This window comes from Engystomops pustulosus, chromosome 3 (genome assembly GCF_040894005.1).
Source record: "Engystomops pustulosus chromosome 3, aEngPut4.maternal, whole genome shotgun sequence".
NCBI classification, from domain to species: domain Eukaryota; kingdom Metazoa; phylum Chordata; class Amphibia; order Anura; family Leptodactylidae; genus Engystomops; species Engystomops pustulosus.
In genome coordinates this window covers 150,156,911-150,170,781 of record NC_092413.1, presented here as the reverse complement: position 1 = coordinate 150,170,781, position 13,871 = coordinate 150,156,911, and the positions used below count along the sequence as shown (strand labels likewise).

The 13,871-nt window shown below is 42.7% G+C and overlaps 1 protein-coding gene across 2 annotated transcripts in view; it reads right to left on the bottom strand.

Annotated features, from left to right (window-relative positions):
• Positions 1–11,124, bottom strand: part of TPRG1 (tumor protein p63 regulated 1) — a 54,279-nt gene extending 43,155 nt beyond the window's left edge. The window contains exons 1-3 of one of the 2 annotated variants that reach the window (XM_072142556.1): positions 10,970–11,124; positions 5,541–5,702; positions 4,058–4,149 (exon numbers count right to left, since the gene is read on the bottom strand). In XM_072142556.1, the coding sequence (XP_071998657.1) occupies positions 4,058–4,149; positions 5,541–5,693 (245 nt within the window). In that variant the 5' untranslated portion in view covers positions 5,694–5,702; positions 10,970–11,124. Of the gene's footprint in view, positions 1–4,057; positions 4,150–5,540; positions 5,703–10,475; positions 10,500–10,969 lie in introns of those variants that run through there. The other variant, XM_072142557.1, reaches the window with a different exon arrangement.
• Between the last annotated feature and the right edge of the window lie 2,747 nt (positions 11,125–13,871).

The following is a 13,871-nucleotide window of genomic DNA, read 5'->3' as shown; positions in this document are numbered from 1 at the left end:
TTCCTGTGTACAGGAATTTATCATTCAAAGCACGACAGTGTATCGGACACCCTGTGTGGACTATGTGCACCAAAAAAAAAGTTGGTGTACTCGGTTGGGGCAGTGCAGGGAGCGCCAGATTCATGAAGAACGGGTACCCCAAGTCATGGCGCTCTCTGTACACTACACAGGCAAACTGAACATGGTGCCCCATACACTTTTGCATGTAGCTGGGAAGAAATGCATGCGGCATGACTCTGCAGGACTACTGGTGCGGCTCACAAACAGTTAGTAGAGAGAAGGCTTTGATGTGGAGGCTGCGACTGACACGCTCTGAATGCTCTCTGTATACTCTAGCAGTTATGCAAATATGTTTTCCATGATGGGACAAGGAAAACATTGCCTCTTAGCAACCATGACTTTTTTAGAAATCCTAATGACATTATGGAGGATTATTCAGGTTTGTGAAAAAGTCATGTTTGATGTTAAGGGGGCTTACTTACATTGCTCTATTTCTCCACAAACCTGCAGAAGTGGCCTTAATGGTATGTCTTCATGTGGCAAGGGGTGTATGGAGAGGGCTCACAGGTTGAGCCTTCTCCATACCGACTGGGTGTGTGCTTCATACTGCCTAATATTTCTGTCACTGAACATGAGTGTTATCATGCCACCGACAAAGCTGGGCATCGCCATCTTGACTGTGATAATCACTCCCAGTGATGTCATCATTATCCTTGGTGGTCTAAAAAACTGAAAAAAAATTTAACCAGGGCCCAGAAGAATAATGGTGCAAAAGCGTTTTTTCTTGTCAAGGTCACTGCATTTGGATTTTTTCCCCATGTTTCCAGTACAAGGGATGAAAAATAAAATGCCACCAATAGGAAGAAAACAAGCCCTTAGAAAGCAAAAATAGGGGAGCAAAAATTGGAAAACGCCAAAACAAAAAATGGCCTCACCGGGAAGGGGTTAAATGGCAAAGGAGTCTTTTTACTTCCCTTTACTAGCAGTGGCTGTAACATGAGCAGTGCAGGAAATATCTCCTCCCTGACTTCCCCCAGACAAATTGCTGTTGGGTCAAGGTTGGTGGAGCCATGTCTCCCCCTCTTCTGCTGATGCCTCTGGTCTGCACATCCTGTATAGCTACAAGGATGGGGCTGTGTGACCACTTTAACTCTACCAGGAAATGGGGGCATGCTGGCTGAGTACTTCAATGAGAAGTCACAACTAGGGACTGGGGAAATGCTGGCTGAGCACTACAGTCAGGAGTCACAACACGGAACTGGGGGCATGCTGGCTGAGCACTACAGTCAGGAGTCACAACCAGGGACTGGGGGCATGCTGGCTGAGCACTACACCCAGCAGTCACAATCAGGGAGTGTAGGCATGCTGGCTGAACACTACAGTCAGGAGTCACAACCAGGAAATGGGGGCATGCTTTCTGAACAGTACAGTGAGGAGTCACAACACGGGACTGGGGCATGCTGGCTGAACACTACAGTCAGGGGTCCCAACTAGGGACTGGGGGCATGCTGGCTGAGTACTACAGTGAGGAGTCACAACCATGGACCGGGGGCATGCTGGCTGAACAGTACAATAAGGAGTCACAACACGGGACTGGGGGCATGCTGGCTGAGCACTACAGTGAGGAGTTACATCCATGGACCGGGGGGATGATGGCTGAACACTACTGTGAAGAGTCACAACAAGGGACTGGGAGCATGCTGGCTGAACACTACACCCAGCAATCACAACCATGGACCGGGGGCATGCTGGCTGAACAGTACAATAAGGAGTCACAACACAGGACTGAGGGCATGCTGGCTGAGCACTACAGTGAGGAGTTACATCCATGGACTGGGGGGATGATGGCTGAACACTACAGTGAGAAGTCACAACTAGGGACTGGGGGGATGCTAGCTGAGCACTACAGTGAGGAGTCACAACCAGGGACTGGGAGCATGCTGGCTGAACACTACACCCAGCAATCACAACCAGGGACTGGGGGCATGCTGGCTGAGCACTACAGTGTGGAGTCATAACCAGGAAATGGGGGCATGCTGGCTGAGTACTTCAATGAGAAGTCACAACCAGGGACTGGGGAAATGCTGGCTGAACACTACAGTAAACAGTCACAACCAGGGACTGGGAACATGCTGGCTTAACACTACACCCAGCAGTCACAACCAGGGAGTGTAGGCATGCTGGCTGAACACTACAATCAGGAGTCACAACCAGGGAGTGTAGGTATACTGGTTGAACACTACAGTCAGGAGTCACAACCAGGAACTGGGGGCATGCTGGCTGAACAATACAGTCAGGAGTCACAACCAGGAAATGGGGCATGGTGGCTGAACACTACAGTCAGGAGTCCCAACTATGGACTGGGGGCATGCTGGCTGAGTACTACAGTGAGGAGTCACAACCATGGACCGGGGGCATGCTGGCTGAACAGTACAGTGAGGAGTCACAACACGGGACTGGGGGCATGCTGGCTGGGCACTACAGTGAGGAGTTACATCCATGGACCGGGGGGATGATGGCTGAACACTACTGTGAGGAGTCACAACAAGGGACTGGGAGCATGCTGGCTGAACACTACACCCAGCAATCACAACCAGGGACTGGGGGCATGCTGGCTGAGCACTACAGTGTGGAGTCACAACTAGGGACTGGGGACATGCTGGCTGAACAGTACAGCGTCGAGTTACATCCATGGACCGGGGCGATGATGGCTGAACACCACAGTGAGAAGTCACAACCAGGGACTGGGGGCATGCTGGCTGAGCACTACTATGAGGAGTCACAACCCGGAACTGGGGGCATTCTAGCTTAACACTTCAGTAAATAGTCACAACCAGTGGCTGTAAATACTGCTTATGACTTCTCTCCAGAGCTGTGTTTGCTTACAGCAGGGGATCCAACACTTCAATTAAATAGCCTCCTAAAGCCCGCACCATAAAGATAGAATCAAAGATGAAAGCCCGGCATATTCAGGATGCCTCTGAAGATGAAACAGGTCTTCCCTTATTCAAGGGGAATGGTTATACAGTGGTGGAGATGCAGGTGTATTGTTATACAGTGGTGGAGATGCAATAAAAAGATCTATGTGTTTAAATGCTCCAACATCTTAATCATGATCTATCAGCCATGTGTAAAACAAACATACGGTATTTAAAAGAACCCATCTATTACTAGGGGAAGGTTACCACTCATATACATAGTGGTCATGTGACCTATGTGCCTCCCTGTGGTCATATGACTGTGCAAAATAAGTACAAAGGCTAAAATAAGCCTGCGCCTGGCACTAATCTACTTCCTCCATTCAGTTCCAAATCAGAGATAAATTGGAAATGAATCCCAAGCATATTATAGATTAATTCTGGTTGTAGTGGTGATCACACAAGTTAACTTGCGTGGCAAAAAAAACTACGGCTGCCCACTCACCTAAGAATATGGGGTGACAACATGAGATCTCTGGCTGATCATGATTTTAGTTGTCTTATTTTAGTGCTACTACATGACAACAGGCAGATTATTGCATAGACATGCCAAGTTCAATTAGAGCAGCTCACCATTCAGGATCACAGACCAGGATACCAAATAAGTCATATTACTTGTATAACCATTTTTAAGATTTAAAAATTTGTGCTAACTAGATATAGCATGCTCTGCTCCTTTAAGAAAAGTAAAAAGCTTCCCTGGATATATTGTGTACAGTCTATCCTTCAACAAGCTGTTCCCTGCCACCTGCTCAGAGCTTTAATTACAAGATGTATCTCCATTCTAGACTATGGTGTCAGCTATGGTGGTTCAATGTTTTTGTCATTCTGTTTCTTCAACAGCAACCTACTGGGGATATGTTTAAGTAGAAACAAAGAGAAAACATGATTCCAGTGCCAGTGCAGAGCTGGCACACAATACTTATTGTGCCAGACCATTAACAGCAAATAGATTCTCAGTAGCAAACAGAAATGAGCACTTGTTGTATCAAAGCAGAATCATCTTAAAGGCGTCTGGCTGCATATTTACTTATATGTATAGAGTCAAGCCTCATATAATGACTGACTTCTGCACTTACTCTGTTAGCAGCCAGGCACTATTAACAGTTTCTTTCTCCTTTGATAACAGCTGGTTTTTCAGATCTTCAACGGCTTGATCAAAGGCTCCCGGCTAAGAGAGAAATGCAGAAATATTTGAATGACTGGGATTGCCCTAGTTATATCAAGGACTAGATTATTTATAACATTCTTCAAACAACCCAATATTTCAGTTCACTTTTTTCGCAAGTAACGTTGTTGCCAAAATTCCGAATTCACTCCTGGAGATATGAAATTGTGCTAAACATTACAAAAGTGCTAAAATATATGAAATAATATTTGCATCTGAATATACAAATAACAGAGTCCTTCTTCAATAGACATCCATGATCCTTAGAATTTGTCCCACAAGTAATTTATAAAGTGATTCCTGTCTCAGAAATAAAAGGAATGTTGTTGGTTTGGAAAATTATCTTGTGATGGAAAGTCACGGTTTATCTCTAACACTAGCATGCATTGTATGTTATGTGGATAAATATAAAGAATACTTATGTTCTTCACTGGCATGTTACAAAGCAGAGGCTATACTTTAGTACAGTATAATAAAGTGTGAATTTAAAAAGACCAAGACTATTCTTATCAAATCTATGGAGCACACACAATAACATCCAAAGGGGCTTATTTACTAAGGGTCCGCAGACACACTTTCATTCGTCTGCCATAACCACCTCCTGCGGCAGAAAGTTCCATAGTCTCACTGCTCTTACAGTGAAGAACCTTTGTCTATATTGATGGTAGAATCGCCTCTCCTCTAGATATATATGCTTGGTGTACAGTTTTCTAATGCTAAAAATTTAAAGGACCTGCGATGACATCACCCTGGTCACATGACATTACTGCTTCATACAGAGATAGGATGGAAAGGAACTTCTGGATTAAAGCTGGAGGAGACCACGCCCACCTCGACTCGCTATAGCCATGCTTAAATACCAGGTAAAACTATAAAGTTGAATATGGGAATCTCAGGGGAATCATTTTTAACTAAAATAAAGGTGTCAGTTAGTTACTAATGCTCTATGGGAACCTGTCACTACCTGTATTTGTGAAAAATGTGGTGACAGGTTCCCTTTAATAGGAAGATATTTGATGGTAGGTTTCCTTTAATACAATTTTGAAAATGTTGTAAATGTCTCCTTTCAGAAAAGGAAAAGGCTCAAAGAAATCAACCATTGGATTTGGACCTAATACACCAGTATAACTCACTGCTGGAATCAGGGTGCCCAGATTGATAAATGTCTGTATTTTCTTTAGTCAAGGTCTCTTTCTGATGAAAAATAATGTCAAAAATATCTAAATAAGGCACAAATTTCATTGCAGCCTCACAGTACATGTGCGTTAATTCACAAGAAGAGGATGACATTACAGGCAAAATGTCTGCTTTTAATCTAAGCCTGACTGTATGAACATTGGCAACAGTTAAGTACATAGTCTATGCACTCTAAAGAAGCTACACATTTGTTTTACCCTGGCAACAAAGAACTTTCTCATGATATATTGCTGGCCGGAGCGAGTTTCTGCCTCCTCTTGTTTACTCCTGGTGTCCTGCTTGGTTTCCGATGCTGGATGATCTTGTTCTCCAAGTGCTACCGGACGCAGGTCTCCCCCTTGCTGGGCCATTTCCAAAGACTGAGAAGATAAAAAATCAGCTCAACATTGAAACATTTTATAAAGACTGGATGCAGAAGCTGGTCATGGCATGAAGAAGATACATGGTAGTCACATGCATTATCAAATCATTAACTACTGTAGCTCTATTATTCTCACTTACCCATGGTAGTAGAGAACAGTGCTGCATGGAACAATGCAGCATTGTTTACCTGTCACACCCAGGCCACACCCAGGCCACAGAGAAACTATAAAAGCCACCGTGTACTTGTGTACTGAAGGTGTTCACCTTGGGAAAAGGTCTATTTTAAGTATAATTGAATGTGCACAGTGTCACAGTCACAGCTTTGTTGCAGCCTTACATTGTTTAGTTCTGTCCTCCGAGATACTGAATTATTCATTTTTAACATACAATAAATCTACAAAACATGACACATGCCTGCAGCTATTAAACTTAGTATCTATAATACAGATGCTAAATAGAATACACTGTTATTTTTAGAGGTGAAGATTACTGTAGGGCTCCCATGCACTTATGTCTATTAAAATGGTATTTGCATTCACGGGGACCCAAAAATATTTTCAAAATAAAGCTCTGTATATATATACCCATTTGTTTTTCATTTCTTTTATACAGTAAACATAAAGCCAAATGTTGCTCAAAATATGGGAATGCCAAGATGTGACAATTTTCCAGTAAGAAGAAACAGAATGCTCCTACTACAGATGCAATGGATTGTACGCAAAATGATTTCGTTTGGAACAATCCTTCAAATGATCTATTTACAACTGGCAGCTAGGAGAATATCTAAAGTGGTTGCATGATGATTGAAAAACATTTCTTCTTTCATCCAAAGAAGTACGACTTCTGACCATGCTTTGTGCTGTCATTGCAGCTCTGTGGTATAAATGGAATGGAACTTAGTTGCACTACCCACGGTCAGGTGTAGAGCTGTTTATGGAACTGCCCTTTTTTTCACCCCCTGAAAAAACCCTTTTAGAGGGGCTCTAAACTATCAGTCCCCTCAGGTACGGTATGAAATGTCATTTCTATAATGTCCTTTTTATGTGAAATCTCACCCTTTCACCTATAAAAAAAATCTCCTCCAAAGTCATGTAAAAAGAGCAGAGAAGAGTCATATTTTCGTGAGATGAGTCAAGTTTAGTGGCTGCATGGGCAGCGTCACTTCAGATGCTCCTTTATTTTGTGCTATAGTACCTATAAACATGAGTTATTTATAGTATTAAAGATAATCTCATCTTTAAATCAAATCAGGCTTGTGGTTTTATGGGGCACATGTATCAGACTGTTTGCTAGCTTTTTTCTTAATTTTTTTGTGACTTTTCATGGTGCATGTGCTCATATGTGACTTTTTTGCACCTAAGGCAGTCAAAGTTCACCATTGTTTAGTTTTCTGAAGTGTTCCTGAGTTATGACCTGAACTCATTTGTGAAAGTTGCAACTTTTTTTTTTTAAATCTCAAATTCACTAAAGACCAAATGCAAGGAAAACCCTCTAAGATACATCTGAACAGCAGAAAAGTTAAAAAAAAAAACAGATGGAAAAATTCAGACTTATGATATATGTGCTCTTATGAGCTACAGAACCAGAGGTACAGATAGTTAAAGATACAGGGGAAATGGATGTTTATTTGTAGCTTTCATTAACATCTATGAATTTAACTGTGTATCTGGTTTTGATGCAATGTAAAAGGTGAGATACTTATCTTTAATATGACACCAAAAGCATATTTTTAGTTGGAGCCAAAGAAAGGGGCATCTGAAGAGACAATCCCCCTGTAGTCTCTAAACTTGACTCATGTATGGCAAACATGACTATTCTCTGCTCATTTTCACTTGCGTAACAGGTAAACAGGTGAGATTTCACACGACAGTGGGGATTCTAGAAAGGTCATTTCATAACCCACCTGAAGGGGCTAAAAGTTTGTCCATACCCAAGAAGCTAATAAATTTAGGAAATACAACAACAATTTTTTGCCCTTTTTTATCCCCTTAATGACGCATGGGCCTTCAAAAATCCATAACTTTTTCATTTCTCCGTGTACAGAGCTGTGTAAGAAATTTTACTTGTCAGCGACGTTACTTATTATTCCATGCCATGTACTGGCAAATGTGTTGATATTGGCAGTTAATTGGAAATTTGTAAAAGACAAACTTAAACATGTCCTCACTCAGAATTTATTGCTGGATACAAAGGGGAACCCGCGATACTGTCGGGTTTCCCGAATATTTCCTTTTCGCGCCCAATTGCTCCAGGTTTTTGCCGCATGCGATCGGATTGTGGCACAACGGTGCTGGCTTGCATGCGACAGAAATCGGGGGGCGTAGCATCGAACAACCCGACTGATTTGGACAAACCGTGGAATTGAAAAACAAAATTGAGTCACAAGATCAAGCACTTACATGCACCAGGAAGAAGAAGGTGAACTCCGGCGGACCTCAGGGGGGAAGTGACATATGAAGGAAATTGGACGCACGACCTTAGTGAAACACGGCAGACCCAAATCCTTGTCGGAAAACGCACAGCGGGGATTGCGACAGGACCGGGTAAGTAAATCTGCCGCAGAGTCTCTTACCAGAATTGCAAAGTAAAGAAATCTGTTACAGACAATCTGTACAATATGGACAGTTCATGGAATTTCCCTGATGATGTGGCTACTGCTCTGACCGCTGACCTGTACACAATGCGAGTGGACATTGGCAGCAGCCGGCGATTGGGTGCTGCCAATAAATGGGGTGTTCCCCCAGTGATGTCCTTTCCCCCGCACCTGTTCATTAACTTTATCCTGCGCTATGCTATGCCAAACAGGGCCGGAGCCTGCTGATATATCTGCCAAGTAGCAGGGGTGGGGGGAACATCATAGCTTGGCGCACCAAGACAAATAAGCCCCAATATGTCTATGGACATATTCAGTGTGTACATCTGGAGCATTGCGGGCATACATGCTGAGAGTGTCCAAAAATAACAAATATGAACGTAACATATTTGGATATTTGGATGTTTTTTTCGTTCATTGTATGGAGTAATTATTTTTATATTTTGAAAAAGCCGGCATTTCAGCCATGGGGTGATGAATCTTGTATCTGAGTCTGTAGGTTTCTTTGCAACCATTGCAGAAAAAAATAGCAACCTCTTTGAACATCAACTTTTGCATCACAAAGATAAAACAGACGGATCACTAGGTTGTGGCAAACTTTATTGGCCGGGTGGAAAAGTTCAAATACACCCAAAAATTTACAAAGAGAAGAGCAAAAAAGATTTTAAAAAATGTGATAAATTGCCCTTTATGTGTTCTCTAGGGAGAGGGGGGCTGATATGAATTGCTTTTAGGGGGGCCAGCACAGATTTGAGGTCTGCGACAGGACTATCCATTCAGACCAAAAGACTGGTAGCTAGAATCTAATAGAGCCAGAGCCACACGGTCGAAATAAATAACCAAATGCAGCCAAAGTCAAATATTTTTCTGCTCTGGTTAAAACCATGAGCCAAGTCCTGTGGGTATTTTATTCCACATTTCTTGTAAACTCTGTTTTTATGACTTCTTACAGTGCACTCTAAATTACACCTTCACTTTATTCTTTGGGTCGGTGGAGTTATGTTATTCTAAATTGACATAGGTTTTATAATGTTTTAAAAATGAGATTTTGTCGTTTTGCCAGATTCTGACACTAATACCTTTTTCATACTTAGCTTATGGAGCTGTGTAAGGCTACATTTACATAATGTACGCCCGCCATACCTTAGTATGGCAGGCATACATCGGCACTGCGGGGAGGAGCAGGGGATAAACGCAACTCACCCCAGTCCCTCTCCTGGGAATATACAGCGCTCGGCGCCGTATTACGTAGAAAGATAGGGCAAGTCCTATTTTTCTACGGGCTACAGAGCGGTACAGTTCCGCACTTGTGCTGCACCATACATCTCCCGTAGAGGGCAGTGAGCCCATAGAAGTTTATGGGGGACGTATAAATGCCATATATACGTCGACCGTATATTTGTCCCCCATACGTTCGTGTGAATGTAGCCGAAGATGTAATTTTTTGCAGGTGGTGATGACGTTTACATTGTTGCCATTTGTGGGACTGTACAATATTTTCATCACTTTTTATATAAATTTTTATGAGCTGCAAAATGATAAAAAATTGGTATTTCAGACTCAGGGTTTACCGTCTGGAACAGCCATATTTATATATTGAAAGAGTGGGACTTTAGGGACATGGTGATACCTAATATGTTTATGATTTTATTTCAGTTATAGGGAAACCAGGTTGATTTGTATTGTCTATTTTTTAGCCCCCCCTAGGGTACTTTATCACAAAGGGATCTTATCCATCCTTCCATATACTACCATACTAGAGTAAAACGGTAAATTGCATTTTTGGGGAATGACCATCATAGCCAAGATGGCAACATCCATGCAAAACTGTTGGCGGCATGCAAATTTTAACACCTGGTACCAGCAACACTTGCAGGTTTTAACACTGTGTATTTTCTGCATTAAGCATCCAATACCCGTCTGTACGGAGAGGGCTCACACTTGCTACAATTTTTACCCATCTAGCTCCAGTGTCAATATTTATAGATTGTAAGCAATTGTGAGCAGGGCCCTCACTCCTATTGTTTCATCTAATCATGTTAGTACTGTAATATCTTATTTTATTTGTACAGTATATACATATACAGTATATGTTTTTATATATTTACTCTAATATTTCTCAATTAGTTTTGAATGCAGTTACCAAGTGCAAAGACAAATGTGAATACCGACATACCTAGGCTGCTTGTAAACAATGCCAGATTTCCAGACTCTTCACCACAGTATGACAGGCCACTCCGTGCCAGTATAAGGCATAGGATCAAGGTGGTGACTACAGCATTAGCCATGAGTAGTAGTATTATTCTGTCACAGGACTGACAGCACTTCTATACATTTTATCTTAGCAGCATGTGTGGAAGGACTGTATTACATCATACATGTACATATATCATCTGGTAAGACATAGTTACATACAGGATCCCTACAAGTCAGAGGTCACACTCGACTGTTCCAGCAGCTGGCGGAGGGTCAGGGCACTGGGTGAAGCTGTAGTAGTATAGCTAGATGGCTGTGCTGGAGGAGGGTGGGGCATCATGAAGTTGTTTTCTGACTTCTCTTACTTCCACAGAACAGGACGCTGGGCTATGACTACATCCAGCCCAGGTCATACATGTTATATGCACCTCCTGTATTGCCCCCCAGTGTATATGCTATAAAGGAGAGTCTTACCAGTGTGTGGAGGAACTCTGTGACTGCAGGCAGATGATGTGGTGACACCTCCCAGCCGCCCTTGTGATCTGTGCTAGTAGGAAGTGACCGGCTCTGCCGTTAAAGTGGTAGTTCTGGTTCTCTCCTTAGAGACAGACAGAAGCCTGTGGTGTTGTCAGCAGCTGTGCACACATGACAATGGCCATAGTGTCACTGCTGTGTCACACTCCAAAGCGACAGTCACCATTCTGTGCTCACTTCTCCGGATTAAGACGTCTGACATATCTGTAGGAGATACTTGTGGTCCCTAAAACATGAGAATTCAGAAGAGTTATGATAAAAATACATCAGGCCTGAGAAGTTCCTAAAACATAAGTGTCAGGAGCTGTGGCCGCTCTTCTTTAACCCCCAGTCTATTTTCCCCTCTAGGACGCGGTCCCATTTTTCAAATCTGCCCTGTGTCACTAAATGGTTACAGCTTTGGAACGCTATAAGATAACCAGGGGATTTTGTGATTGTTTTCATGACACATTGGGGGGGATTTACTAATACTGGCGCAAGCACGATTGTCGGCATTGGATATCAGTCTCCTGAAAGCACAGCCCGATGTATTAAAACGACTGTAAGTAATTAATGGGTAGAAGGAACTAATCAGTCGTGGGCCATAAAAATGAGATGTGCGCCAAAATCTTACATGGACTGCGCCTTAATTTTGCTCTCTGACCATTTTTTTCTGGTCTATTGTGCGCCAAAAATTGCACCTAAAAATGCAGACAAAATACACATAAATGTGACAGATAATGTGGAAAAGTTAGGCCATTCCCACTTGCGCCAAAAAAAGACGGAGGAGTCGGGATAGTTGGAAACATCTGTTCTTTCTGGCGCAACTCATTATAAATGATCCGCAACAATTCTGCGCCCAAAAAAACCCAAAGATCCCGGCATTTTTTAGGCGCAGATACGATAATACATGTCCCCCACTTACTTCAAATTAGTTTAAAAATTTGAATAGCATCTTTTAGTTATGAAAAAAAACTTGAAATTCTAAATTCTCTACTTTTGAAGCAGACAGTCATATGACTGTGAGAGGCCTAAATAATAGCAAGACTAGTAAATTATGGAAACTACACACCTCAACGTATGCAGTTTGTTAACCCTTTAGGCGTTTTATAAAGCTTAAAACAAAATGGAGTTGCCGTCTACAAATTGTAATATTTTTGGACAATACAGGCAGTCCCCGGGTTACATACAAGATAGGGTCTGTAGGTTTGTTCTTAAGTTGAATTTGTATGTAAGTCGGAACTGTATATTTTATCATTGTAATCCCAGCCAGAACTTTTTTGGTCTCTGTGACAATTGGATTTTAAAAATGTTGGGTTGTCATAAGAATCAATATTAACACTAAAGCTTCATTACAGACACATTTGATAACTGTTACAGCTGCTTATTGTAGCCTAAGACTAAAGTACAATAAATTACCAATATCCAGAGGTCCGTTTGTAACTATGGGTCGTATGCAAGTCGAGTGTTCTTAAGTAGGGGACCGCCTGTACATTAATTTTGGACGAAAAATTAAACATTCATGATGGATTAAATGAAGAAAGGCTCCACAAAGTTTCATACCTGATTTCTCCCGAGTACACTAATATCAGAACCCATGCGCTAGTTGGTGCCAATATGGTAGTGCAAGTGGCACCTTAGGCTGTGTGCTCACATTAAAGTTGAGGGTGCGGTCACACGTGGCGCTTATGGAAACCTATGCAATCGGTAACCAGAACCTGGTGCATTGCATTAAAACAATGCAAGACACTGGGTGCTGGTTACTGATCGCATGTGTATCCATGGAAACAGAGCTGATTCTAGCTTTTTTGCTGCCTGAGGCGAAAATTCAAATATCACACCCACCCCCCTCCACAATGTGCCCCATAAAATCTCACAGCTACTTAAAATGCAATGTCACATGGACAACAATATCACACACATGTAGTTTGGCCTTTAACATTAGTAATATTAACAATGTAAAACAAAATAAAATAATATAGTACCCCATACATTATAGTTAAAGTATGTACAGCTACCATCGTTTACTTAAATACAGATCCCCTTAAGAAGAAATAGCCCTCCTAGGTTTATTAATATATAGCTCACTCATAGTTTAATAATCTACAGCTCCCTTCATATACATGCCCCCATAGTAATCATATAAATATCGTCTTCAGTGCAGACACACTGGCCTGTGTTATACACAGCACTGCATATTGACCTGTCAGTGCTACATCGCTCTGTACATAATTTGCATCTGTGTCTTAAAGGTGCTGAGGCAATTTTTTTTCTCATAGTACAGACTTGCCAGCTTTTGGCAGGTCCATACTTCGGTCAATCTGCCGTCCCCCTCAGGGCACCGGGTATGTGCTACCTGAGGCAACCCTGCATTTAAAGGTATATTTGACCGGGGCCAAGACTCGCCCCCATACGCTTTCATTCTGTTTGTAAACGCAGCACAACCTCCATGTGTGACCACAGCCTCAATTGAGTTTAGAAAAACAATTCAATAAGAATGAGGAGGGTCTGGGGGGCGCCTCCCGGGCACTCAAAATCGAACACATCCTGGCCTGCATTGGGAAGAAATCGATTGGGAAACCATCCCGAGGATCCCGTCGGCCACTTGCCGCCTTACCGGCTCTGGACTTCTTTGTCCACCGCTCTGCCAGGGGTCCGCCATCTCTGACCCGCGGGCCGCTTCCATCTTGGCCCCTGCGCACCAGCACAGATCCGATATTGTGCCGCCTGGACCCCAGTCTCCTCAGGGGTCACGTCCATCTGGGCCCCCTCCGGACATAATATGGACTCCCTCACAGTCGTCAGAGTGAGAGGAGCGTACCAAGCTGCCTGCTCTCTTCTCCAAGGCCCCTGCAGCCACGTG